The sequence below is a fragment of the Sarcophilus harrisii genome, chromosome 6 (assembly GCF_902635505.1).
Source record: "Sarcophilus harrisii chromosome 6, mSarHar1.11, whole genome shotgun sequence".
NCBI lineage: Eukaryota > Metazoa > Chordata > Mammalia > Dasyuromorphia > Dasyuridae > Sarcophilus > Sarcophilus harrisii.
The window spans coordinates 180,572,450-180,598,161 of NC_045431.1; the positions used below are offsets into that span (position 1 = coordinate 180,572,450).

The window sequence follows — 25,712 nt, forward strand, 5'->3', positions numbered from 1 at the left end:
CTTCAACCTTTCTAGTTTTTTTTTTTTTCCCACATGCTTCTCATGCACTCTCCAATCTAGTCATGCTTGGGCATGACTAGGTACTTCCCATCTCTATGCCTTTACATAGGCTGTGCCTCCTATTCATAATGCATTTGATCCTCACCTTTACTACTCCATGATAGAAATAATAATAACAAAAGCCAGCACTGACATGACATAGTACTTTAGAATTTGCAAAGTGTTTTTGATAAAGTAATTTCTTCATCCTTTTCTTCCCTTCTCTCCTCAATAACTCTGTGAGGTTGGTGGTATGATAATTATTCTTATTTTACACATGAAGAAACTGAGGGCAGAGGTTGTCTTTTTTTCAGGGTTACAGACATAAGTGTCTGATACATGTTTGAACTCAGGTCTTTGGGACTCCATTCCAATGTTCTATCCACCTCATCATATAGATGCCTACTTAGTTTCAAGATTGATTTAAAACATCACTTTGTGGTAGAGGCCTTTTCTGATTCACTCCATCTACTGGTACTCTCCTCTTCAAATAATTTTGTTTTATTTTTTTCTGAAGTTGCATTTGCCTTTATATATGTTTAGCCACAATATAATGGAATCTACTTGAGGGGAGGGATTGTTTTATTTTTGCCTTTATATCCCCAACATCTAGTACCATAATTGGCATTTAGTAGCACTTAATAAATGCTTATTGATCTATGTTTGCTATTCTCAGACCTTTCATTTAACCAGTATTTATTTATTGGGCATTGCAACGCATTAAACTAAGTGATGAGTGGCATATAAAGTTAAAAATTTGATCAGTTATCAATAAGTCATTTTGCCAGGCATTCTGCCATGTACTGGGGACACATATACCAAGAATGAAACAATTACTTCTTATAAGGAACTTATATCTTAATGGGGAAACATAGTAAGTGCACAATAAAATGTACAGAATAAATACAGTGAGGATACCAAGTAGTAAAGTACACTGTTGTTTGGGAATGGGAGGCACTAGTAATTGGGAGTCATCAATTCTTTAAAAGAATGTTGAAGAATGTCGGGATTCTGTGAGACATTTAGGTCAGAAGCAGGTTCAATCTAAGTATGGGGATAGCTAACTCAAAAGGACCCAGAGAGGAAAACCTGGTGAAGAATAATATGTCAACAAACATTCATTAAGCCCCTTCTCTGTGTTAGGCACTGTGCCAAGTGATAGAGATACAGGGAAAGAAAACAGGCCTTGATCTCATTGTGCTCAGCCAAATGGGAGAGACATGGGGCACCTTAAGTCTTAATGGGAGTTAAACTGATTAGAATAAAGTCTCTGAAGTTGCTTGTCTTTAGTTATTATCTGTTCACCTGAGTCTGTATCAGCTCATTGAGCCAATTCTGATGAAAGGTTCACTCACTTCCCCCTCTTCTCCTCCTTCCACTTTAAAAGCTTCTTCTTACCTCTTCTTATGGCAGATAATTTACACCATTCCACTTTTCCTTTTCCCTTTTTCCCAGTACATTCCTCTTTCATCCCTTAATTTCATTTTTTAAGATATTATATCTTCTTATTCAGTTCATGCTTGTGCCCTCTGTCTGTATATACTCCTTTTAATTGACACAATAATGAGAAAATTCTAATGAGTTACAAGTGTTATCTTCCCATGTAGGAATGTGAACAAATAAAACCTTATTAAATCCCTTTGATATTATTGTCCTGATTACCTCCATATGCTTCTATTGATTCCTGTATTTGGAAATCATATTTTCTATTCAGTTCTGGTCTTTTCATCATGAATGCTTGAAAATTCTCTATTTCATTGAATGAACACATTTTCCCCCTGAAGGATTATACTCAGTTTTACCAGATAGGTGATTCTTAGCTATAATCCTAGTTCTATTGCTCTCTGTAATATCATATTCTAAGTTCTCTGGTCCTTTAATGTAGAAGCTGTTAAATCTTGAGTTATCTTGACTGTTGCTCCACAATACTTGAATTGTTTCTTTCTGGATGCTTGCAATATTTTCTCCTTGACTGTGGAGTTTTGGAGTTTAGCTATAATATTCCCGAGAGTTTTTGGAATCTCTTTCAGGAGCTGATTTTCTCCTACTCCCTCCTCCCCCATATATGTATTTTGTTTTATTTTTTTTACATGTATATTAACTTTTTAAATATTTCTTTATGAATCATGTTGGGAGAGAAAAGTCAAAACAAAAGGGAAAAACAGAAAATAAAAACAGTGAACATAGCATGTGTTGGTTTAAATTAAAAAAAATTTAAATCCCATAGTTCTCTTTCTGGATGCAGATAGTGTTTTCAGTCCAAAGTTTATTGGGATTGCTTTAGATCACCGAATTGCTGAGAAAAACCAAGTCTTTCATAGTTGATCACGGCACAATCTTGCTGTTACTGTGTACAATATATTCCTAGTTCTGTGTGTTTCACCCAGCATCAGTTTGTGTAAATCTTTCCAGCCCTTTCTAAAATCGACTTGTTCATCATTTTTATAGGACAATAATATTGTATTGCTTTCATATACCATAATTTATTTAGCCATTCCCCAATAGATGGGCATCTCATTTTCCAATTCTTTGCCATGCTACAAACATTTTTGCACATGTGAGTCCTTTTCCCTCCTTTATGACAGTGGATTCTTTCAAATTCTATTTTAGCCTCTGGTTCTAGAATAACAGAACCGTTTTCCTTGATAATTTCTTGAAAGATGATCAGACTTTTTCTTTTTTTTCTTTTTTTTTTTTTTTTTGATCATGACTTTAGTAATTTTTAATTCTCTCTCCTGGATCTATTTTTCAGATCAATTGCTTTTCCAGTGAGATATTTCACATTTTTTTCTGCTTAAAAATTTTTTTTGGTTTTGCTTTATTGTATCTTGATTTCTCATAAACACATTAGCTTCCATTTGCTCAATATCTAATTTTTAAGGAATCGGTTTTCTCAGTGAACCTTTGTACCTCTTTGTGAGATGAACTTTTTGTATCTTCCCCATTTGGCCAGTTTTGCTTTTTAAGGCATTCTATTCTTCATTAGCTTTTTTGTATTTCCTTTTGCACTACTCTCAATTCTCTTCCTAATGTTTCTTCTCTCTTGATTTTCAAAATCCCTTTTGAGCCTCTCCATAGCCTGCAACCAATTCTTATTTTTCTTGAAGGCTTTGGATGTAGGAGCTTTAACTTTGTTATCTTCTTCAGAGTGTGTGTTTTGATATTCCTTGTCATCATGATAACTTTTTTTTTGTTTGCTGAGACAATTGGGGTTAAGTAACTTGCCCAGAGTCACACAGCTGGGAAGTGTTAAGTGTCTAAAGCTAGATTTGAACTCAGGTCCTCCTGACTTCAGGGTGGTGCTTTATCAATTGCACCACCTAGCTGCCCCCACCATGATAACTTTTAATGGTCAGAAACGTTTTCTGTTGTCTGCTCATTTTGTTAAAATATGCTCTGTTTCCAGAGGTGTACTATTTCAAATTTAAGGGATTGTGTGCAGCTGTTTTCAGAGATCCTTCTAGGAATCTGACCACAAACACCCTTTTCTGTTCTGGAAGTATTAGGAGTGTCTCTGTCCCACTATAGCTGTAAGATTTAGTGTGCTAAAGCAACAGAGACCTTCCTTGCTGATAATAAAGAGATCTTGTGAGCTTAGTTAGGAAACTGACATGACCCACCACTATCCTTGCCTACTCTTGGTTTTCCAAGGCTCTCTCACCTTTTCTGCAGATCTTACAAGTCATCTTTGGTTTCTCTGGGCTTAGAGGTGTAGAAACTGCCAGTGTTGCTGCAGATTCAGAGATCTGTATCCTCTTTCCTGCTTTGCTGCACTGGTGCTGTCTGCACTGGGAAGATGAAACAAGAACATTTGTTTTATTTTTCCATAAATATTATCGAAATAGGGCAATGTATTATGGTAATTTTATAATGAGAATAGTTAATTTGCTATGTTTATTTAGATATTCTGGTTATTTATTATTTCCACTGAAGATGATCTCACTTAGAAATTCCCTTAGCAGTATCTCCTGTGTTTTAAAAATGTCAAGAAATATGTATTTATCTTGCTAGGAATGTTGCTTATGATAAATTCCAGAGATACAATTAACTTAAGTATAACAGATTTTCCTAGAATAAATGGTAGAGTTGGTAGAATACTATAATTACCCTATGATGAACATAGTACTTATTTTTGTTTGAATATTACTTTTCTTTGTATATATCTACACTTAATTTTCTATATACTATAAATTTAATAACTATCATAAACATCAATTTAAAAATTTTATATGACAGTAACTTAGAATCTCATGAATGAACAAAAAAAAGGAAAAAAATAAATCTTTTTTTTTTTTTTGCTTCTCTTCCCTATGAATTTGCAGTTATACTTTTAGCTTTGTTTTGTTTTCTGTTTTGTTTTGTGTTTACATTAAAAATTGATATTAGTGTATAGCAGTTCTTGTATAATTTATGTAAGTATACAATTTATACTATTACACAGTATACTATATAATGGAGGAAAGAGCTGTCATTTCAGTATTCATAGTCAATGTCTAATAATTTTTTAATCTTTACATTTTTTGATAGGAATTTGTTTGCTAAAAAGCAAAATGCAAGACTCAACACACATGATGACTTGGGGTGGAAACTATTTGGGAAAGTATCACTTGGAGAGAATTCTCAGAAAGATTCTAAGAAAACACAAAAGGTATGTCCATTAGACTAAAACATAAAACTGCCTGGTGTACACAATATGTTTATAAAGCTTGATAAGCAATGCAGCATTGCATAAAATATCACAAGCTAAGTTCTTTAAAAAGTTAAATATGTATTTAGGGTGTGGGTGGCTTTATTTTAATTTCTTTTCTCATTATAGACTTTTCATCATGAACTTCCTCTAGATACAAGCTTCTCTATTTGTCATTTAAAGCTGTTTATGATCTAATTGTCTTACTAGACCAATTTCATGTTATTTCTCCAGAGGTCCTCTGTTCAGTCTGACTGCTCTATTTGTTACATCCAGGATGTAACATTCCATCTCCTGTTCTCTATCTTCTTTCTGCCTCATAAAATTTCTATCTTTATTGAAAGCTCAACTCGGCTTTCACTTACTACATAAAGCTTTTCTTCATTTCCCCATTTATGTCAAATTAATTTGAGGTCATATTGTACTCTCCTGCCCCCTACCTAGAATGTAAGCTCCTTGAGGGCAGGTATTGTTTGTACCTGTAGTACCTAGCTTAGTGCCTTGTGCATAGAAAGTGTTTAACTCCAGAAGGACCAGAGTTTATGAAATGCTCAAACAATCAAGCTGTATCAGTTAACACTGTAGTGTTTTTTTTAGTCCATTAAGCCAAGAAAAATGGAATAAGATTACAATTTTATTTCAGAGTAAAATTATAATATCTTTGCATCATTGGCAATTTGGCCCTTCTATTGTTAATGAGTGTTTGTTAAATTGTGTTGAATTTAATTAATTGCATTGATAAAATATACTTTATTTGGCCTTTCATCAGCTATTGGATGTTTAGATTATTTCCAGGTCTTTGTATTTGCAAATAATGGCATATCTCCCTCTTTATGTGTTTATACATAATATATACGTGCCACTCTAACTCTGCTTCTGTTTCTGCCTCCGCTTCATGGCACAGACATTGTATTGAGGGTCTGAGGGCCTTGGGTTGACTTCTTGTTCTAGTAGTCTTCGTATGAACGTTGATAAGTCCCTTTACCTATCTAGGCCTCAGTTTTTTCAGTGGTTAAAAATGAAAGGAATAAGTGGGACCAGACAACTCCTTAGCTCCAAATCTGCCATCCTGTAATCTTTTTTCTTTTTAACACCCAGGGTTCATTTCAGGGTCTCGGATCAAAAGCTATTTTTCTTCAGTCTTGTTGGTATTATTTGAATGATTTTGTCTTTCTCATTTATCTTTTTCTTTAAGACATGAAAATGAATTATGGTCTCTAGCTTAAAGGTAACACGTGACTGACCAAGACAGCTAATTACATGGTAATATAGTAATGCAGTGAAAGAAGACCGTCTGGTTTAAAATGTTAATGAGAAAAGAATGTAATTATACCTGTATTGGTCATACAGTCCTGTTTATGACCTGGTTTGTCTTGCTTTTTCCTTCTCCTGTCTTCAGGGTGCTGTACTTAGGTTAAATTTAAAGTCGAACTTAAATTCATTTTTTGGACAACCACTATCATTAAGTTCGATAGGCTTTTCACCTCTATTGTAAAATCATCTCACTGTTTTGCTACACAGACGAGTTCGTTCTGTCAACTGTTCTACAATAGCTCACTTAATTGTTAGTTGGGACAGAGGAGAGGAGTTTTGTGATTTTAAATTTTAGGCATCAATACAGATGCAATTTCATCTAAGGTAAAAGCATAATGTAAAAGCTTAGAAAAGACACATATTTTTCTTCCTTCTATTGTTCATGTTCATTATTCTCAAAACTCTGGAGTCTTTTTATACTTCTGTGAAACAGAGGGAAACCTATAAGAATAACAGATAGAACTAATTTAGTGACATTAGTTGGTGTGAAGTGTAGGAGAGAGAGCATACATTTGTTTGTTGGTCTGGAACCTTTGAGCCTTAGCTCATCCTCAAACTGAACTTATTTCCTCCTTTGTACAAGGAGATGCTTAGGGCAATTGGTCCCAGGGGTCTTTTCTCCTTGCTCCTATTGCACAATAAGAGGGAAGAGAAGAATAATTTAGTCTGTCCCAGATGGCAGCTGGAGGAACAGGATCAGTGAATACTAAAGCCCCCTGCCTTTCAGCCTACTCAACTGAGAATGGAAGTAGCCCGCGGTTTGAACCCATTATCAATATTATGTAAATAATAAATATTATGTACAATAATGTAAATAATTTGATATTGTAACTTTAGTTATTATAGAAACTGCAAGGTCACCCTAGGGACATTGGAAGTTTAGGTTGAGTGTGGTGTATCACAAAGACTGTAGAGTTGGGAGGGCCAAAAGTCAACCCTGATCCCTCATGCTCACTCTCTGTGGAACTTCAGGCAAGTTTCTTCCCAATCTCTTTGGGCCTTAGTTTGCTCAATTGAAACAAGAAGTTGGACTCCATGAGTCCTGGGGTCTCTTCTAGCTCTAGGGCCAGGATCCTATGGTGGTGGTAGTATAGAGATCTCAGACAACCTTTAGTAAAGTAAATTTTCATCATCTACACCAAACAAATGTCATTCATGCTTCTTACTTTGAATCAGAGTAAGTAATTATTCTATTTGTTAGAGTAATAGTTTCTAGACTATGGAATCCACATCATTGATTCTATAATACTAATTATGCTTTTAGCATATATAAACAGAAAGCAAGCTGATACTTAATCAGACCTTTTCCATGTATGTCTGTATAGCTTTCTTTAAAATGTGAGAGAATTTTCATTTAGCATATATTTAACTACTTTGGGAAATATTAAATGTGGATTTAATATGGATTTTAATAGATGGATTTTTGTGGGATCTTTTTTGAAGATTCAGTTAACCATGTTCATTATACAAGAAGGGATCTGTTTAAGGTAATTGAGCTGTAAATTGGGTAGTCACTTGATGCTTGACGAATTTTTTTGAGAGAATATATAATGGTTAATTGACAATCACAACCATTTCTATAGTACTTTAATGTTTGTAAATTTCTTTCCTTCCAACAAAACTAAATAGAAAATTTTGATTATATTTTATTGATCTAATAAAGATCAATGTCTACTGTTTTTCTACATAAAATAAATGCTGAGAAAAGGTTTGATCAAGGACAGGAAGGTAACTTATGATATAGTGTAAAGAGAACTAGCTTTGGAATTAGAAGATCTGGATTCATGTCATGAGTGTGGTACTTACTTTTTTAAAAAAGTGTGATGTTGGACAAAGTCATTTAACTTCATAAATAAGAATTTGAATTAGATCATCTCTGAGGTATGCTCCTTCCTTGAATATGTCATTTGTGGGGGCTTTTCACATAGGAAAGACTAGTTTTATACTTCAGATTTATATAGGAGACTCACAGGATGGGTTGGGGCCACATAGCCAGGTAGTGGTAGAACCAAGATTTGAAATTGAGCTTTCTAACTGTGAGTCTAGTGTTTACTCCATTATCCTCTCTTACTTCCTAGTGCTAGAATAAAATGAAAGAATTTTTGAATTGGAAGAGACCCTAAAGATCAAAAAGCCTGACCTCTTTAGCTCCAGAAAGCTTAAGTAACAATATTAAATAACAATTTAGAGGTCATAAAGTTCAGAAAAACAGAACAAAGACTGAACTTTAGGTTTTCTGACTCCAATTTGATAGAAGAAGATGACCTTCTGTGCTCATCTTAAGGATCTTTCCTACAAGTATCTTTAACATTACCTAAATGTATGCTGTTAATGAAGTATAGTTTTTATATACATGCTGGATCTATGACCTGGAATTGGGTAGTGGATGACAAAGCTGTCACTTGGCATTTGTCTCTCATCACAGTATCCCAAGATGGATTTGGTTTAGGACTTCCTCCTGTCTTTGTACTTTGCTGGCCAGATCCTATTATCCCTTGTATTCATAGAACTGGTTTCAGAATTCTTTCAAAGCTTCCATTGACTTCTTTTTATGTCTTTAAAACCATTATTGAGTAGCCTATTATTTTTATTATTTCAGAAGGTCTGTAAAAGGAGAATTTCAGTAATTTGATCATTGTGGGTATGGATAATGCTGATCATCTGTTGCTAAAGATTCATGGTACCCTCACATATGCAGTTCTTTTTTGGACATGGACTTAAAGCTTTTCCATTTGAGTATAGGATTTAAATGAGTTCTCTGCTAGCAATCTTTGAGAGCCCAGAGCTATCTGTGTGATGTGATGAAAGAGTGGAGGAACTACACATGAAAAAAATATAGAACTATTACTTATTTGGGTGTTTTGAAATACTGTTCTGCACTAGAGCATGTGGGTTTTCTTTTAAATTGAAAGTATGTATAGTACTTCAGCCAAAGTATATTTTAAGCTTTTGTGATCTGGTTTTGTGTTATGGGCCAGAACTTGAAACAAGGTGCTTAGTAAGTAGAAGTGAGGAGACAGTGGTTAAATCTAATTTAGTATTGATTTAATCCTACAACAAATAATGGTTTCCTAGTGATATAATGATTGGTGTATACTCAGTGTGGAACATATAAGGAGGTGATGTCAGGGCCAGAAAGGACAAGCGCACTAGAAGCTTTTTGAGGCTGAGACAGATTCATTCCATCTTCCACCTTTGTTGTGACTGGAGGCTGAAGTACAAACCTTTGGATTTGGAGACATTTGGAGGAAGGTAGAGGCAGAAGCCAGCAGAGGCAAAGGACTAGTGGCAGGAGCTCTCTGAACCAAGGAGAGACATAGGCCTCTAAGAAAGCTAACTGGGCCCCAGGAAAAGAGACAAGACTTTGAACGAGACAATAAAGGATTTGGACATTAACTCCTGGCTGCATTTGGGGTGATTAGTGAACTGAAAAGAAACCTGCTGCCAAAGAATATTACATTTTAGAGAAAAATATTAGTTTTGGAATATAATTACCATTTATTATAATGTTTCTATAGGAAAAGATTTTTCTGAGTTCCAGTCAAAACTTTTAGAATATGACTTTTTCTCAAGTTAGGCACTTCTGATTTTTTTATGGAGTTTCTAGTTGATCATGGCCTTAGATGGTTGATCTCATTATTGAGCCTTGAATCAAAATGTGCGGTCTGAAAGTGAACCCTGTGGTTTCATAATGGTAAGTAACATAATAGTAAAATAGTTTCTAAGAAACAAAAAGGAAGTTTTCCTTCTTTTTGTTTCCTTTTGGCAATTTAGTACATATAATATATATATATATATATATATTTTTTTTTAAAGAATATATATTTACATATATATATTTTTTTTAAAGAAAGAAACCATATTCCTTCCTTACCTCTTTTCTCATATTTATTAAATGCCATGGAATCTTTTAGTATCTCTATGAGCTAGTCTAATTCCTAAATCATTCCTTACTAATGATGCGTGGACATCCTCTCTAGCACTTTATTTTGTACCTTTCTAGTGCACTTTTATGATAATTTTAAGAATTAAATCTTTGGTTTTAAAACTAATAAGAGTAGATAGATCCTTTCACCTATATTTTGTATCTCTTTTTGAAATGTATTGAATTCAACCCTTCCCAAGGTCTTTTGTTGGCAATCCATTCTGCATAAAATTACCACAGTATGATAGAATTTGAGAGTAGGAAGGGAATGTTCAATTCCTTCCTTAAAGCAGGAACCTCCTCTTCCCAACATGTGATGATTCATATTCCATTTGAGGAACTCCACTGATTTGGAATTCCTTCATATATTTGTTCAGCTATTTAATGGCTGGGTGGCCACAAGCCATTTTTGAGCCTCATTTTTTTTTTTTCTCTTGGTAAAATATGTGTTACAAACTTTAACACGTTTAGAGATGGGAGTTGTTATGGAGCTTAGTGTTGTGAAAAGAATTTTCTACTCTGAGTTTAGAGCCTTGGGTTCATATCCCAGCTCCAACACTTAAAAGATTTGTGACTATGAACAAGTGTTTTCACTTTAGAACCCTAGTTCCACAACTAGGAAATGAGAATATACTCATATATTTATTTACCCCTATAAAGTTTATGTGGCAAAAGTTCTATAAAATACCTCTTGAAGCAACCTATTCTACTTTCCAATAGTTTTAATTTTCTAAAGTTTTTTCTTAACTATTATCTTTGTAATGTTAGTATGTACACAATGAACATTTCATTACTGAAAAACAAATTTTGAGATTGAAATTTGTTTTTTCTATTCCTTGCTTCCTTTTGTGTGAATATATTAACTAAAGTTTAATCACTAGCTGGCTATTTAAAAGTATGTAGTTTGAGCACATTTTAAAAAAATAGTTCATATTTCTGTATTATTTTGCCATTTACCAAGTTCTCAAAATGCTTGCATTCAAGATAGGGTGATAGTAAATACAATAGTGATCTATATATAGGCCCCTAGCTAAAACAGAATCTCTTTGAAAGGGAAAAAATAGATATATGCAGCAAAAAATAATACTGATTACATGCTATACTCAGATTTTATACAAACCACATCTGGGGAAATGGCATTCATTCATACGAACATAGTAATGCCCTTGTTTCACAGAAGAGAAAACTGAAGTTTAGAGAAGCTGTATCTTGTCCACAACTACAATGCTAAGTAAGTGGTGAAACTGAGATTCATAATGAGGTATTCTGATTGCTAAGTCTAGGGTTCTTACACCACACTACCAAAGTTACTCTTAAGTTCTCCTCTGATCTTAATACTCTGAGGACTGAGGAAAGATTATTTGATTTAGCAGTTAAGAGTTCATTAATAACCTTGCTGTGACCAGTTTGCTGATTGGTAGGCTGGGAAATCAGATGGTAAGTGGTTGAGAAGTGAGTGGAAAGTCAGAAAACTAATTGGCCATTGGACACTATTGCAGTTGAATGAGTTTTTAAAAATAGGGAGTGTATAGCTTTTTCTAAGAGTTTAATGCTGAAAGAGAGAAGATAAAGAGAATTGTAGATAGCTTTAGGGCGTGATTATGGAAAGCTTTTTTTTTTTCTCTCAACAGTATTTTATTTTTTCAAATACACATAAAGGTAGTTTTCAACTTTCATTTTTAAGACTTTGTGTTCCAAATTTTTCTTCCTTCTTCTCTGAGTACCCTCCTCAGCAAGCAATGTGATATAAGTTAAATATGTGCAATCCTTTTAATTATATTTTCACCTTTGTAATGTGCAAGAAAAATCAGGCCAAAAGGGGAAAAAAAAAACAAGAAAAGGCAAACAAACAAAAAGGAGAGGATAATATGCTTCAATCTACATTCAATCTCTTTGAATGCGGATGGCATTTTCCATTATGGAAGAATTTTTTAAGGAAGTTGTAGGTGGTAGGGATTGAATTCATGGATAAGGAAGAATGCATACTGGAATAGGAAAGACTGTGAGATGGGAAGGGTTTAAAGACATAGGTGGAGTTGTTGGCCGTTGCTAAGAAGGGTCACCTCTTCAGAGACTCTATAAGTGAGGAAAAAATGAGGGATGGTGTTAAGGGAGGGTTTGAGGTATAAAGAAAGGTTTGAGAATAGGAATTTCATGATGGATGATCTTCTATCAGCAAAACAGAAGACAATGTCCTCTGTTAGAGGGACAGGAAGGAGGAGATAGCTTGAGAAGAGAAGAGGTTTGAAACAGCTATTGTGTTGTAGTCTATTCAAGTGTTGAAAAAGGAAGCATGATGAAAGGATAACAGTACAGATATGAAGATCCAGTTGACATCAGGGAGCATAAATGGGTATGGATCCAGTCAATGTAATTTTGTGATTTCTTCTAGTAGTTTTTGGCCACATATTAGTAGGACTTAAAAAAGCACACGATGGTAACTTAAGTTTGGTGTTTGGCAAGACCTCAGTAGGGATAGGACAAAGAAGCAAGTGAAAAAGATCAGTTCCAGTTGACCTGGCTTTCTATAGTCTGACACTTGGAAGGTAGGAAAGTGAGACCTGTCCAGGAGTGATGAACTTGGAGAGCAAGGAGGAATGGGAATGACTATACAACATTATAAGGAGGTTAAAGAATAGACTTAGGAGAGGAGTGAATCAGAAGAAAAGACTGGAATAAGCACTCCAGCAGAGCAACTTTAGTCTTTCATTGTTTTGGTCCAAGCAGTGGAAGAGAAGGGCAGAGCAGATTAGGGATTCAAAGAGGTATATGGGAAAGACCAATAAGAGAAGCAGCAGGGACAGTTGGTGCCTAGACTGCTAGCAATTCTGAATCACTAGATAAGAGATAAGCAGAACATTTATGCTAGACCCCAAGATGAAGAAAGGAAGGGACTTTACTAATCATAAATCTGGGATTTGTAATGGATTCTAAAAGCAAAATGAATCAGCAGTGCAATGGTTACCAAATTTTTTAAAAAGCTAGTGTGATTGTAGGCATTATTAGGAGAAGAAATAGCACTAGAAATGTAGGAAGTAACATATTTATAAGGGCCATTGTGTGTAGATTTGCTTATTTTGTTACACTTATTTATCAGTTGTATAGTACTATAATGGCCAATGTTTTGTTGACTTTTCTAAATTCTCAGTTGTATGATAGTATGGGGCACAGGATAAAGCAAGCTAATTTGGCCTTTGACTTCAAGGAGCAAAAACAACATTTTTGTTTTGTTTTGTTTTTTAATATAGCTTTTTATTTACAAGATATATGCATGGGTAATTTTTTTTAGCATTGACAGTTGCCAAACCTTTTGTTCCAGTTTTCCCTCTCTTTCCCTCCGCCCCTCCCCCAGATGGCAGGTAGACCAATACATGCTGTACATGTATACATATCCATACAGTTATTTTGCTGCACAAGAAGAATCAGACTTTGAAATAATGTACAATTAACCTGTGAAGGAAATCAAAAATGCAAGCGAACAAAAACAGAAGGATTGGGAATTCTATGTAATGGTTCACCCTCATTTCCCAGAGTTCTTTCTCTGAGTGTAGCTGGTTCTATTCATTAGTGAACAAATAGAACTGATTTAGTTCATCTTATTGTTGAAGAGGGCCTCGTCCATCAGAATTAATCATCATATAGTATTGTTGTTGAAATATATAATGATCTCCTGGTCCTGCTTATTTCACTCAGCATCAGTTCATGTAAGTCTCTCCAGGCCTCTCTGAAATCCTCCTGTTGGTCATTTCTTACAGAACAATAATATTCCATAACATTTGTACAGCACAATTTATTCAGCCATTCTCCAATTGATGGGCATCCACTCAGTTTCCAGCAAAAACAACATGGTTGTAGATAAGTTAGATACACACACACTTTTAGGTAAGAGAACTCTAGAGAACTTTTATCATAGTAAGTAGTGATTAAATTATAGGCCATCACTGAAGTGGAAGTTATTTAATAGATGTAAAACTAACAAGTATTATAATCTAAATAGCATGTCAAATTAGAGAAAAGACTTTTTAAGCCTCATTTCAAGCCTGAAAATTTAAGATTTATTTTTAATAACTCTAAGATACAAAACAGAATTCACATCGTTGTAGTACTCTTAAAACTTTTTTCTCAAAATAGCCATGTGAAGTAAGTAGGCAAGTATTGCTGTCAACTTAATTTATAAATGAGAAAATTGGGTTTCAAAGAAATAAAATGACTTTCTCTGATCATCTTGTTTTTAAGTATTGAAGCCTGGATTCAATCCTGGTCCTATGTAGATTCTCATAGTGGACGTCCTTATGTTGGCAGTTCCATTAATGCTTAGATTACAATGCTTGCTAAAATTTCCTGAAGTGGGTTTATTAGCAAAATAATTTATTTCACAACATTCATGAAAAGGATGATTCATAATTCTTGGATAAATTATCTTTTATGTTGTGGACTATTTTCCTGCTATCCATTCTAATTTAGCTAATTTGAATGGTATCTTATTCATTAATATGAATTAGTTCAATTCTATTCATTGTTCAGTTTTGGAATGAAACTTTTTTTTATAGCTTTTTATGTACAAGATATATGCATGGGTAATTTTTCAGCATTGACAGTTGCAAGACCTTTTGTTCCAACTTTTCCTCTCCTTCCCTCCACCCCTTCCCCCAGACGGCAGGTTGACATGTTAAATATGTTAGAGTATAAGTTAAATACAATATATGTATACATTTCCATACAGTTATTTTGCTGTACAAAAAGAATCGGACTTTGAAATAGTGTACAATTAACCTGTGAAGGAAATGAAAAAAATGCAGGCAGACAAAAATAGAGGGATTAAGAATTCTACGTAGTGGTTCATAGTCATCTCCCAGAGTTGTTTCGCTGGGTGTAGCTGCTTCAGTTCATTACTGCTCTATTGCAATTGATTTAGTTCATCTCATTGTTGAAGAGGACCATAGCCATCAGAATTGATCATCATATAGTATTGTTGTTGAGGTATTTAATGATCTCCTGGCCCTGAATCATTTCACTCGGCATCAGAGTTCATGTAAGCCTCTCCAGGCCTTTCTGAAATCATCCTGCTGGTCATTTCTTACAGAACAATAATATTCCATAATATTCATATACCACAATTTATGGAATGAAACTTTTTAAGGAAAAAATATATTGTCTTTAAGAATTATCTTTGGCATGGATTTGGCATGAGATTCTTTTACCTAGAGTTCTAGTAAATTGACAAATCTGATAGGAGCTTCCTGTTAAGACTGTTACACCTTGACTATATTGACTGTAACAGTGACTTAATGACATATTTAAATTCTGTAAGTTTGAGAATGCACAGGGTTGCTTTCCTTGTCAGGGTTGTTATAGGAGTTTTGATGACTTGTTTGTTGGGATGTCTTGACCCATTTGAGGTTTTTAGGATCTTTGCCTGGTTGTCTCTTGTTGTTCAGTCTTAATGCTAGAACTTCTATTTATGCTATTTCTGTGTTTTTTGACCCCATTACTCAGGATATCTTATTCGTTAAAATGTGTGCCTTTCTGAACTGCATTTATATTTGGCCATGACTTCAGATTTGTACATCAGAGTATGAGCTATAATTCCATATTAACCATGAGCACAGAATAAACACTAGCACTTAAATCACTGGCAGTTTATGAGCCTATCCCTATTTTTCATTCCCCCAATACTAATCCCTTCTTTTACTTTCCTTCACCACCTGCCTCTTGCCTCCCTGGCTCAGTGCTGACATCTATTGTTATTTGTTAGTATCTATTTGTGTGTTTTAGAGGAAATAGGGTAGATGTTTCTAACTCTTCCTTCCTAGTTCTTGCTCTTCTGTTTCCTCTATAGACGTCTTTTTCTTTTTCTGGATTCCAGTTTCCTTATTTCTAAAGGGATTTGGATTAGATCTCTTGGATCAGCTCTGAAATTCCAAGCCCATAATTTTTATTAGCTACATTTAGACCTTTTTTTCATGGTGTATTATCTGTTAGGAGATCATTTCCTAGTCCTATATGTGGGTTTTCACAGTTTAGTTCCTAGTTTTTTATTGGTTTTTTTTTTCCAGTATTTTTCCTAATAATGGCCAATGTTTTGTTGACTTTTTTGTTCTTACCAGTTAGATCAGTGTATTTAGAGAATAATTTGCAATGATTCCTGATCCTCTCTCTTGGATCATAATTGCCAGTTCAGAAATCAAATAGACCTAATTTGGGTCATTTTTCATTTGAATGCATTTCTTTGTACTTAAATACATTGATATTTATCTACAATTTTTTTGTCTCTTTCAGTTGACACAGCATTTTAGTTGATTTTCATTGAGTATTTGTCTATGTGGAAGAGTTAATTTTCCCTTGTATACTGTACTCTTGAGCCACATTATTCCCTCTATCCCTTTTTTAATATCTGGCTCTAGATTTTTAAAAACAGTTTGTTAATGACTTGTTTTTTACATTGCTTACATTTTCCCCATGACCTTATTTTCCTACCTTCCAGATGACCATTATTTAAAGACTTAAAAAAAAAAAAAGAAAATAAGAAAGATTCGAACAAATCAACAAAATTCATCAAAACACTGAAAAAAATTTGAGGTTATATACAGTGTGTCAGATTTATAAACCTTTTTTCCCCAATTCCTGCAAAAGAGCAGAGGGAGTTGTCTTCTCATATCTCTTTCGTGGGACTAATTTTATTCTTTATAATTTCATAATGTTCATTTTTGATTTTTTTTTGGGGGGAGGTAGTTGTTTTTTTTGTTTACAATGATGTCATATATAGTTTTGCTCTCTAACTTTGCATCAGTTCATGTAAGTCCATGCTTCTCTGCATTTGTCATGTCCCTTAATAACTCATGACAATATTATTCCATTAAATTCATGTCCCACAATTTAGTTGTTTCCCAATTGATGGATATTACTTTGTTTCCAGTTCTTTTCTGCCACTAAAAGAGTTATTGTAAATATTTTAGTGTTCATGGAGTCTCCTTTTATCATTGACGTTCTTGGGTCAAACCTTTGGCCATTTTATTTGTATAATTCCAAATTACTTTTTACAATGGTTATACAAATTCATAAATCAGTTGATAATATCTTGGTGTGTTTGCTCTGTATTTTTAACTGAGTAACTAAATGCAGAGAGGCAGTATGGTCAAACTCATTGGAATCCTGTTCCTTTTCAGTCTCTAGTTGCTAGTTGTATGGCTTTAGTTAGGTTGTAGAATCTTTTTTAAAATGAAATTTGAATATTAGTCATGTTTTTGGACACTGAACCTGAAAGAGATCTCAGAGGTCTTCTAGTTCACCTGCATCTTGAATAGTATTTCCATAACAAATGATCATTCTTTGCTTAAAAAGAGATGGTATCTCCTCAGTCTAAATCTCTTATTGGTAGATAAGAAAATCTAGGGCTAAAGAGATAAGATTTTCAATCTGCAGTTCCCCTAAGACGGTTTTACTAATCTGATGACTGTAAGAAAATAAAGTCACTATGAATGATTGTACCATAAGGCTGGATAGTATTTTTTGCTGTGAAAAAACAACAGATTTCTCTGCTGTCGTTTTTCTGTGATAGCTAGTCCCAGGATGAAGTAAATCTTCCCGATAGTACATCTGCTTTCCAGAAAATTGTCAAATGTGGAATCCTTAAGTTTCTGATAGCCACAGATAGTCATTTAGCACAAAATGGAAACCATTCTAAGATGTAGTTCTATTTCACTAGTTGTACCTTGCCTCAGTGTAGTGACAATGAAGATTTATGAACATCTGGATTAGAAAACAAACTCCAGTGTGTTACTTTGTCTTAAAGCATCATTCTGATTTATTATTGGGACTCAACACTGAAATTTTTAGTCATTAAGGAAAATTCCACTAATCACGTGGACATTTGTGTAATGCATTCTAAAGGTGACAACTCATTCTCTGGGATGGGTCCTCCTCCTTTGTTCCCGGCTTGTCATGTTAAGGCATAATAGAAGAAAATAGAGAGAACTGATTGGATGTGTTGCCTCTGCAGATGATTAATGTGACTGCTGCAGCTCGCCTGCTTTCTCTAAGCTGGAGAGCACATTCAGTTGCATGCAGACTGCTCTGATTCTGGCAGGAAAGCAGAGATCAGGGGAGGGAGGCTCAGCAGCCCCAGAGCTGGAGGACCAGGGTGTTCGGCATTCCCTGAGTGAGTGCAGCTGGCCTGGTGAGGATGGTGACGGGGTGAGCGCCTGACGTGATGCGGGGGGCCATGGAGGTACAGCCCGAGGATCGCTGAGGACCCGCAGCTTTCATGGTGAGCAGCGCTGCCCAGCATGATGCCTCCAGTGTGGGTGTGCAGCAGGCTTCTGCCCGGGGCCACCTGCATGGGGCATCGTCGTCCATGCCCATTTGCTTACCTGGGAGGCCGGCTGCAGAGTCCTTTGTGTAGAGCCAGAGGACATTTTCTCTTTGTACCCAGCTGGGCTGTTCATTGATCTGTCTGCTACGGTATAGAAGCTTTCTGTCTGAGCAGAAAGTGGAGCTGTTGGACCAGAACTTTCTTGTTTTATACATCCTAAATAGTCTGGTTTCTGTTGATCTAGACTTAGATTTTCCATCTCCACTGTAAAATCTACATTTTTTTTTTTTGTCTTGGTACATTTTGTCAAGTGCCTGCCCTGTATCTTAGGTGACATTATTTAAAACCCAAATTAAAGCTTGTATGTATAGAAAATTGACAAAATGTGTTTTTTTCCCTACGAATTCTTTCATGTTAAAAATAAAGGGCCGAGTTCATTTAATTGTACAGTGAGTTTCATCTATTTTTCATGTTACTTTAAATTTAAAATATTTCCAGACATAAATGGGTTATACACGTAATTAAGGAGTGTCATAAGGTTTGTATCTTATTTGCTTCATATAGATAGAGAGACTTTATAGGTGTGTGTTGAATTGGTGAAGTCTTTGTGCTATTCTTGCATTTTTCCTTTTGGCTTTAAGCAAGGTAAAGAAGCTGGATGACTTGTATGGAAACCCAGGATTTATTTTAAAATTTCATACAGTGTAAAAATATTTGATGCAGAGTGACCTGTAATGTCCCAAGTTTAGTATATGCCTGGGTTCTTAAAGAGTATACTCTTTGTTTTGCCTGAGGTTGCTCCTTGAGAGTAGAGATTGTTTCATTCTTTGTATTTGGAGCTTCACTGTGCCTAGCATAATGCTTGGCACATAGTAGGCATTTTTAATGAGTGCTTGTTGATTTGATTATATCTTGGATTTAAAAAAAAGATTTCATGCTCTCTTCCTTCTTCTCTTTCCCTTCAATTTTTTCCAGCCTAGTGAATACCCTTTTGGAAATATTCATTGGTATATAAACACTGGCTGTTTATAGTCATATGAACACGCTAAAAAAATTCTTGCAGCTTGAGCTATTTAACATCGAGCCACTCCCATGTTCTGGTGCTTGCTGCTTATTGTAAAAATGAAGCCTCAGTAGTAATTCCAGTTGGCTTCAGAAGTCATTCATTAGGGTTCTGTGGACTTTTTTGGCCAATAAAATGGAAAGAAAAAAGTCTGTGGACTCTGAAACCACTTTTACCAAATAAATGTAATTTTAAAAAAATAAATGACAGAATGTTGAACTAGAAAATGGGTTCTACTGAAATAAAGCATTTTGAAAAAAGAATTTCTTAATATTAGATGACAAAAAGCTTCCCTTCTTCAGCATAGTAGCTCCAGGGTCAGTGACTTTTTTTTTTCCAACTAAACCTTTTAATAGGTGTCATGTATACTGTCTCCCATATTTTAGTACAGTTTATTCCAAAGATATCTTTATGCCTCATTAAGGTATTTTAATATTCAGTTTTTATATTACGGATGACTTAGCCAAAAATAAGCATTAATTTAACTTTAGTCTAAATGCCATAGGTGCTAATTAAGATTTCCTTTTTTTTTTTTTTTTTAACTTAAGACAGATTCTTGCAAAACCAGGAGTTTACAAAGGAAGCCAAAATTAATTATGATTAAAATAATTAGATTTTTAGGATTCTTTCCATGTATCACAGTTGAAACTCTAGTCTATTATTGTCACCATAATTTTCTTTTATCTCCTGTTCTTCCCTCCCTTTTTTCCCTGTTTACTTCTAACTGCCTTTTGGATAGCATACTTTTTATCTTCTTTTATCTTCTAGTTATAAATTTAGAAGCATAAAATATTTCTCTTTATTCTTAACATTCTACAGCAAACCATAAGATCCTTCCTCTTAAATGCTTAACAGCATGACACACCCCAAGTGGTGTTGGTATCTTGGCCCTACAATATAAGATCATAGGACTCAAAAATAATCAAGAAATAATCAAATTATTTAACATCTACTGGTCATCCTGCCATTTAGGGGAGGAGGTGGGGGGGGGTAAGAGGTGAAAAATTGGAACAAGAGGTTTGGCAATTGTTAATGCTGTAAAGTTACCCATGTATATATCCTGTAAATAAAAGGCTATTAAATTAAAAAAATAAATAAATAAATAATCAAATTCAATCATAATTAACCCAGAGTTTTCATATAGGTGCCGAGTAGCAAATTCTCTCCTTTGAACCCCAAATCCAATCAGTTTTCTTTCTGCCATCCCATTCTGCCTTGGAAGGTTCTCTATTGAACAAAGTAAGTTTGTGAAACTTGATAAAAAAATATTCTCTGTGCATTAGCATTATTTTTACTTTTAAATTTTGTGAAGTTTACATGTTTTTTCCCCCAAATCATTTATCTTTACTGTGAATAGTTTCATGCACTCACTCTCCATGTTCTTCTTGCCTGAAGCCATTGTCTTCTCCATTCTACTGTCCAAATCCTGTTCACCCTTCTAGGTATAGCACCAATTAACAATGACTTTCTTTCTCCCTTTTTCTCTCTCCCTCCTTCTTTCTCTCTTTCCCCTCCCCCACCCCCCCTTCTGTCTTTCTCTCTCTCAACCCTTATAGCACTTAGAAAATGAACCATTTTATTTAACAGTTTTTATTGTTGTCTTCCTTTCAATTTATGCTTTTTAAATATGCTAAAAACTCCTCAAGGACAGAAACTATTTTTTTCATTTTTTATTTGGTCTTTATTATCTCACAATACCTAAAATAAGGGCAAACACATAATAAGTATTCAATTTTTTGTTTGTTAACTCATTAAACAACCTATAGGGTATTTTTTATTAGCACAGAAGCATATTAGTTATATTTGTTACTTTTAATAAGAATCATTTACAACTGAAAGTCAATTCTTAATCACTGGCTGATCATTCATATAGATGGTGGCTAATTAGCAAAAACAATATTTTAGAGATTAGTTTCAGGCTCATCAAATTGACTTGGTGATAACCTTGAATATTTGTGGGAAAAAATAATTTTGAGCAAGGTCAAAACATCAGCATAATATAATAGCATATACACAATAATAGGAATTAGTCTTTGATTTAATTAAAGAGTATTAGAATCTAAGGTATACATTTAGAGTCTCTGACTTGGGTTTAAAAATTGTTTTGTGATAGCTCTAGTGCTGTATAATAATCTTGTACTTTTTTTTTTTCTGAGGCAATTGGGATTGTGACTTGCCCAGGGTCATGCGATCTTATACTTTTGAGAATCTCTCTGTGTAAAGGTTTGCCATAATGTTGTTATATTAATGATAATTCTATATAAATTGTTTCACTGAGTTTGAGAAGTGAATTGTGAATATATGTTTAAAAAAACCAAACAGTCTTTACTTGACCTTTCTTATAACCATCCAGCTACTGTCTCATTTCTTTTTCTTTATTAGCACACTTGGAAAAAGTAGCCTTTAGTCAGTATTTCCACTTCTAACTGTCTACTCAGCTTTAAGCCACTTGTAATGTGACTTCTTCCTTGCCTCAACCAATTTTGATTTTATTTCCTGTTGTTTGAGGATATTGTAGTTGAGACAGGCTCTGGAAAATGAGTGTGGAATTGAGAAAGGGAGGAGGGAGAAGATATGTTCTCCGGAGTTTTGAAATAGAATGAAGGTATTCAGGTTAGAGAGCCTGCCTAACCTCAGACCTTTCTATTTTTAAATAAAACAAAACAACCAACCTTCTTTTGATCATGCTGTCTCTGAGATTATCTTTCTATTTCTTTTTTTTTAATTTCACTGCTAAATTTCCTGAAAGGGAAGGCCTACTTGCTATTATCTCCACTTGCATTTTGGCTTCCATTTTTACCAGTGTACTGAAACTGTTCTTTTTTGAGGTAACAAATGATTTCTGAGCTGTCAAACCCGAGGTCCTCCTCTAAAGCCTTTTCTATAGCATTTGACACAGCTGGCTACCCGCTCTTCCTTTACTCTGTGCCATCTCCCTGGCTTCAGTGGCATTGCCTCTTCCTGATTCTCAGGAGTCCAGAGATTATCTGGTCTGGTTGTGTGTAATGAGACCTGACTGGTCTCTTGCTTGTATTCCTTTTCCCTTTCCCCTAAATGTGGATGATCCCCCAAAGTGCTATTGGCAGCCTCTTCTTTTTCCACCTTACTCTTGGCAGCCTAATATAGATTAGGCTAGTATTGCTAAAGCTTTAATTATCATTTTTGTAAAGGACAGCTGCTCTTCTGGGACAGTGAGGTGGTACATTAGAGTACTGGGCCCAGCAATTCCTCAGGGAAATTCCTTTTCTTGAGTTCAAATCCAGTCTCCTTTACTTACTAGCTATGTGATTCTGAGCAAGTCACTTAATCTTGTTGGCTTCAGTTTCCTTATTTATAAAATGACATGGAAAAGGAAATGGCAACTTTTCCAGTGTCTCTGCCAAGAAAGCTCCAAATGAAGGAATGACTGAAAAACAAACACCTCTCTTCTAAGCTTCAGAGCTGTGTCTTCAGTTGTTAAGGTCATTTTCACTTGGATTTTTACTAGTACTTTAAATATCTCAAACTCAGCTCATTTTATTTAGTTCATTTAACTTTTTCTTCTTTCAATTTATTTATGTAAGTGATAACCCATCCACCTAGTCTTCAGGTGTTATCTGACTTTTCTCCCTTTATTTCCCATGTTCAGTCAGTTACCTATTCCATTTCTTTTTGTAGTACCTTGCATACATGTCTCACTACCTCCTCATTACTCCTTACAAAGATTATTGCAGTAGACCAGCTAGGTCAGCAAGCCTCCATTCTTCCTGCAGTCCAACATTAACAATGCTGCCAGGGGAATCTTTCTCATGCTTAGATTGGACCATGTTTTCTACTCAGAATCTTTCACCTGCTTCCTGTTATGTGTTTAATCAGTTTACAGTTTTAGTCTGATTTTCAAACTTTCCTATAAGCTTTGATGCCTTATAATCCTGTGGCTCCTTATATAAACTCTGCTTTCCCACTTCCATACTGGTGTTCTTATGCTTGAAATTTCCTTCATCCTATTTCCCTTCCTTTGAGAGAGGAATTTCAAGGCAACACTGCATCATAAGGATTTCTTTCATTCATTTGTTTAAAAAAAAAAAATTAATCAGCAAGCATTTACCAGGCATCTGTTATAGGTTAGGCACTTTACTAGACACTGGGAGTGCAAAGACATATAAATGAAATTTGAAACAGTGAATGAATGAAATGGTCCCTTTTGAAATGAAAAAGAGCTTTTGTGCTAGAAGGGGAGAGGGGGGGACAGCACGTGCTTGTTTAAGATTATATAAAATCACTTCAGTCTTGTGGGTCAGGGTTGGGTACTGGCAGATGAGGGATCAGGAGAGGCCTCCTGTAGGAGGTGGAGAGAATAAAGGCCAAATTCTAGATTTTCTGTACTTGACAGAGAAATATGCCCATTTCTGACACATCTAGACATTTCAAAACTCTTGCCATTCTTCTAAATAGAGGTGGAATGGAGTTATTCCAGAGAATTTAAGAGTCTCAAACTATATCATGGAACCAGCAGAATACAAATTTGGGCAGAGAGAGGGAAGAGGTCGATTTAATCATTTTCTCTTACAGGAAATCAGGTGAAGAGGTTAAAGAAGACTTTCAAAGACAGACCTTCAAACAGGATCATTGTCCCAGTGGGTGAAGGGAATTTGGGGGATTATTCTCTATAATCAGGATCACCTCTCTCCTTCTCCTTTAGTCAGGCAGTCAAACCTGACAGAATTGAGGGTTGTCTTCCTAATCTCCATGGGAAATAGAAAAACCCCAAAACAGATGGATTAAGATATTGCACTGAGATTGTTGATTGAGTGGGTAGACAGCTAGAATGAACTGGACTGGAAATATAAAAGAGACAGCCAAGAGGTTTCTGCAAGATGGGGTTAGCTCCAAGGTAGGTTTACATTTGATAGTTGGTTGCTTTATACTCCTTCAGATATCACAGGGCCTGAGTGGGTCAATAGCTGTCATCCTCTTGAGAGCAAAGGCAGATACCACAAAGTCCTGGAACTGTTCATCATGTATGCATGACAACAGTTGAGTTCATCTGCTCCTGGCAAAGGCTCTGGGCCTTGATATAAAGAGGCTCTGACTGTGCATTGCCCATGATGGAGATTCCCATTGGCCCATGGGAATAATTATATATGTGATGTAGCTGTCCTGAGATTAGCTTACAATACTACATTTATACAGAATTTTAGGGATCACTTGATTGGCTCTTCTACTTACTGTCTACCACTGATAATTGTAGGGTCCCAGTGCCACAGACCACTTTTAACCATGTTGCACATGGGGACCATTTTGACAGGTTTATCCCTTTCATGCTATACTTAATATCAGTTTTCCCTTTGAACAGCTAGCTCCAGGCTTCTATCAACTGCCTTCTCTGTTTTGAAGCTGCTCTCTCTATTTTGTGGTTATGGCAGTCCTAAGTGCTTGATCCCTCCCCCCCACCTAGTGACCAACTTATTAACTGTGCACTAGGTTACTGTGAGGTTTTATTTTATAGGACCTGGGATTCCATTAGTATTGGGAGCTCCTGCCGTGGAGCTTCTTGGATCAGTGCAAAGACAAAATTATGTGTGTAGACCTGGGAGTTAAACCAATGAGCTCAGGCTCATGCAAGTGTAATTGACAGGACTTGAACCAGATCTTTGTAATTCTAAGGTTGCTCTCTGCCATTAGGCCACACTGCCTCTCACTGTGAGAGAATTGTGCTAAATTTAAAATAGTCTTTGCCCTTCAGGAGCTCCATCTAAGAGAATGAGAGATAAAACATGCACAGAGAGAAGTCTGACAGTGACTCATGTAAAAACCACTGGATTTAGAGACCGGAGGGAAGGGAAGCCACTTCATGTGCCTTGGTCCCTTTCCTCTCCTGAAGTCCCCTCCAGCTCCAAACCCGATGATTTAAGAAGAACACAAAATTATAAGAAATCTGGTGAAGGATGAATCATTGTTGACTTGGAGAAGGAAGAGGAGGTATCCGGGAAGGTTGGGGCATTTGAACTCTATCTTTAAGGATAGGTAGGATGGAAATGGGAAAGAGGGAAAGTAGAAACAATCCAGATGTCTGAAATATAATGAAGAGGAACCCGATGCCTGAAGACTTTAGTGAATAAAGGTCTACTTTATATGCTGATTATTATTGACAAGCTGAGTCACATTATATTGATTTTGAATAATTAACAATTCTAATTATTGGTGCCTTTATTTTGCTAGGATGTGTATTTTATTGCAAATTAGATAATCTAGCCCTAAGAGTATAAATGGAAAATATATTTAGATTTTGTTTCTTGCTGTGCCATTGAACTAGGTCAAGTGAAGAAGAGGCCAAGGGTCAAAGATGAAAGTCTTTCTCTGTGGAATAATGGATGGTAGGCCAAGGTTCAAG

General features: G+C 35.3%; 1 protein-coding gene across 4 annotated transcripts in view; it reads left to right on the forward strand.

Annotated features, from left to right (window-relative positions):
• TBC1D14 (TBC1 domain family member 14) overlaps window positions 1-25,712 on the forward strand; it is a 115,773-nt gene that overhangs the window by 44,206 nt on the left and 45,855 nt on the right. For 3 of the 4 annotated variants that reach the window (XM_031942741.1, XM_031942743.1, XM_031942744.1), the window contains exon 3: window positions 4,567-4,687. In XM_031942741.1, coding sequence (XP_031798601.1) covers window positions 4,567-4,687 — 121 coding nt within the window. Of the gene's footprint in view, window positions 1-4,566; window positions 4,688-17,715; window positions 18,232-25,712 lie in introns of those variants that run through there. The other variant, XM_031942745.1, reaches the window with a different exon arrangement.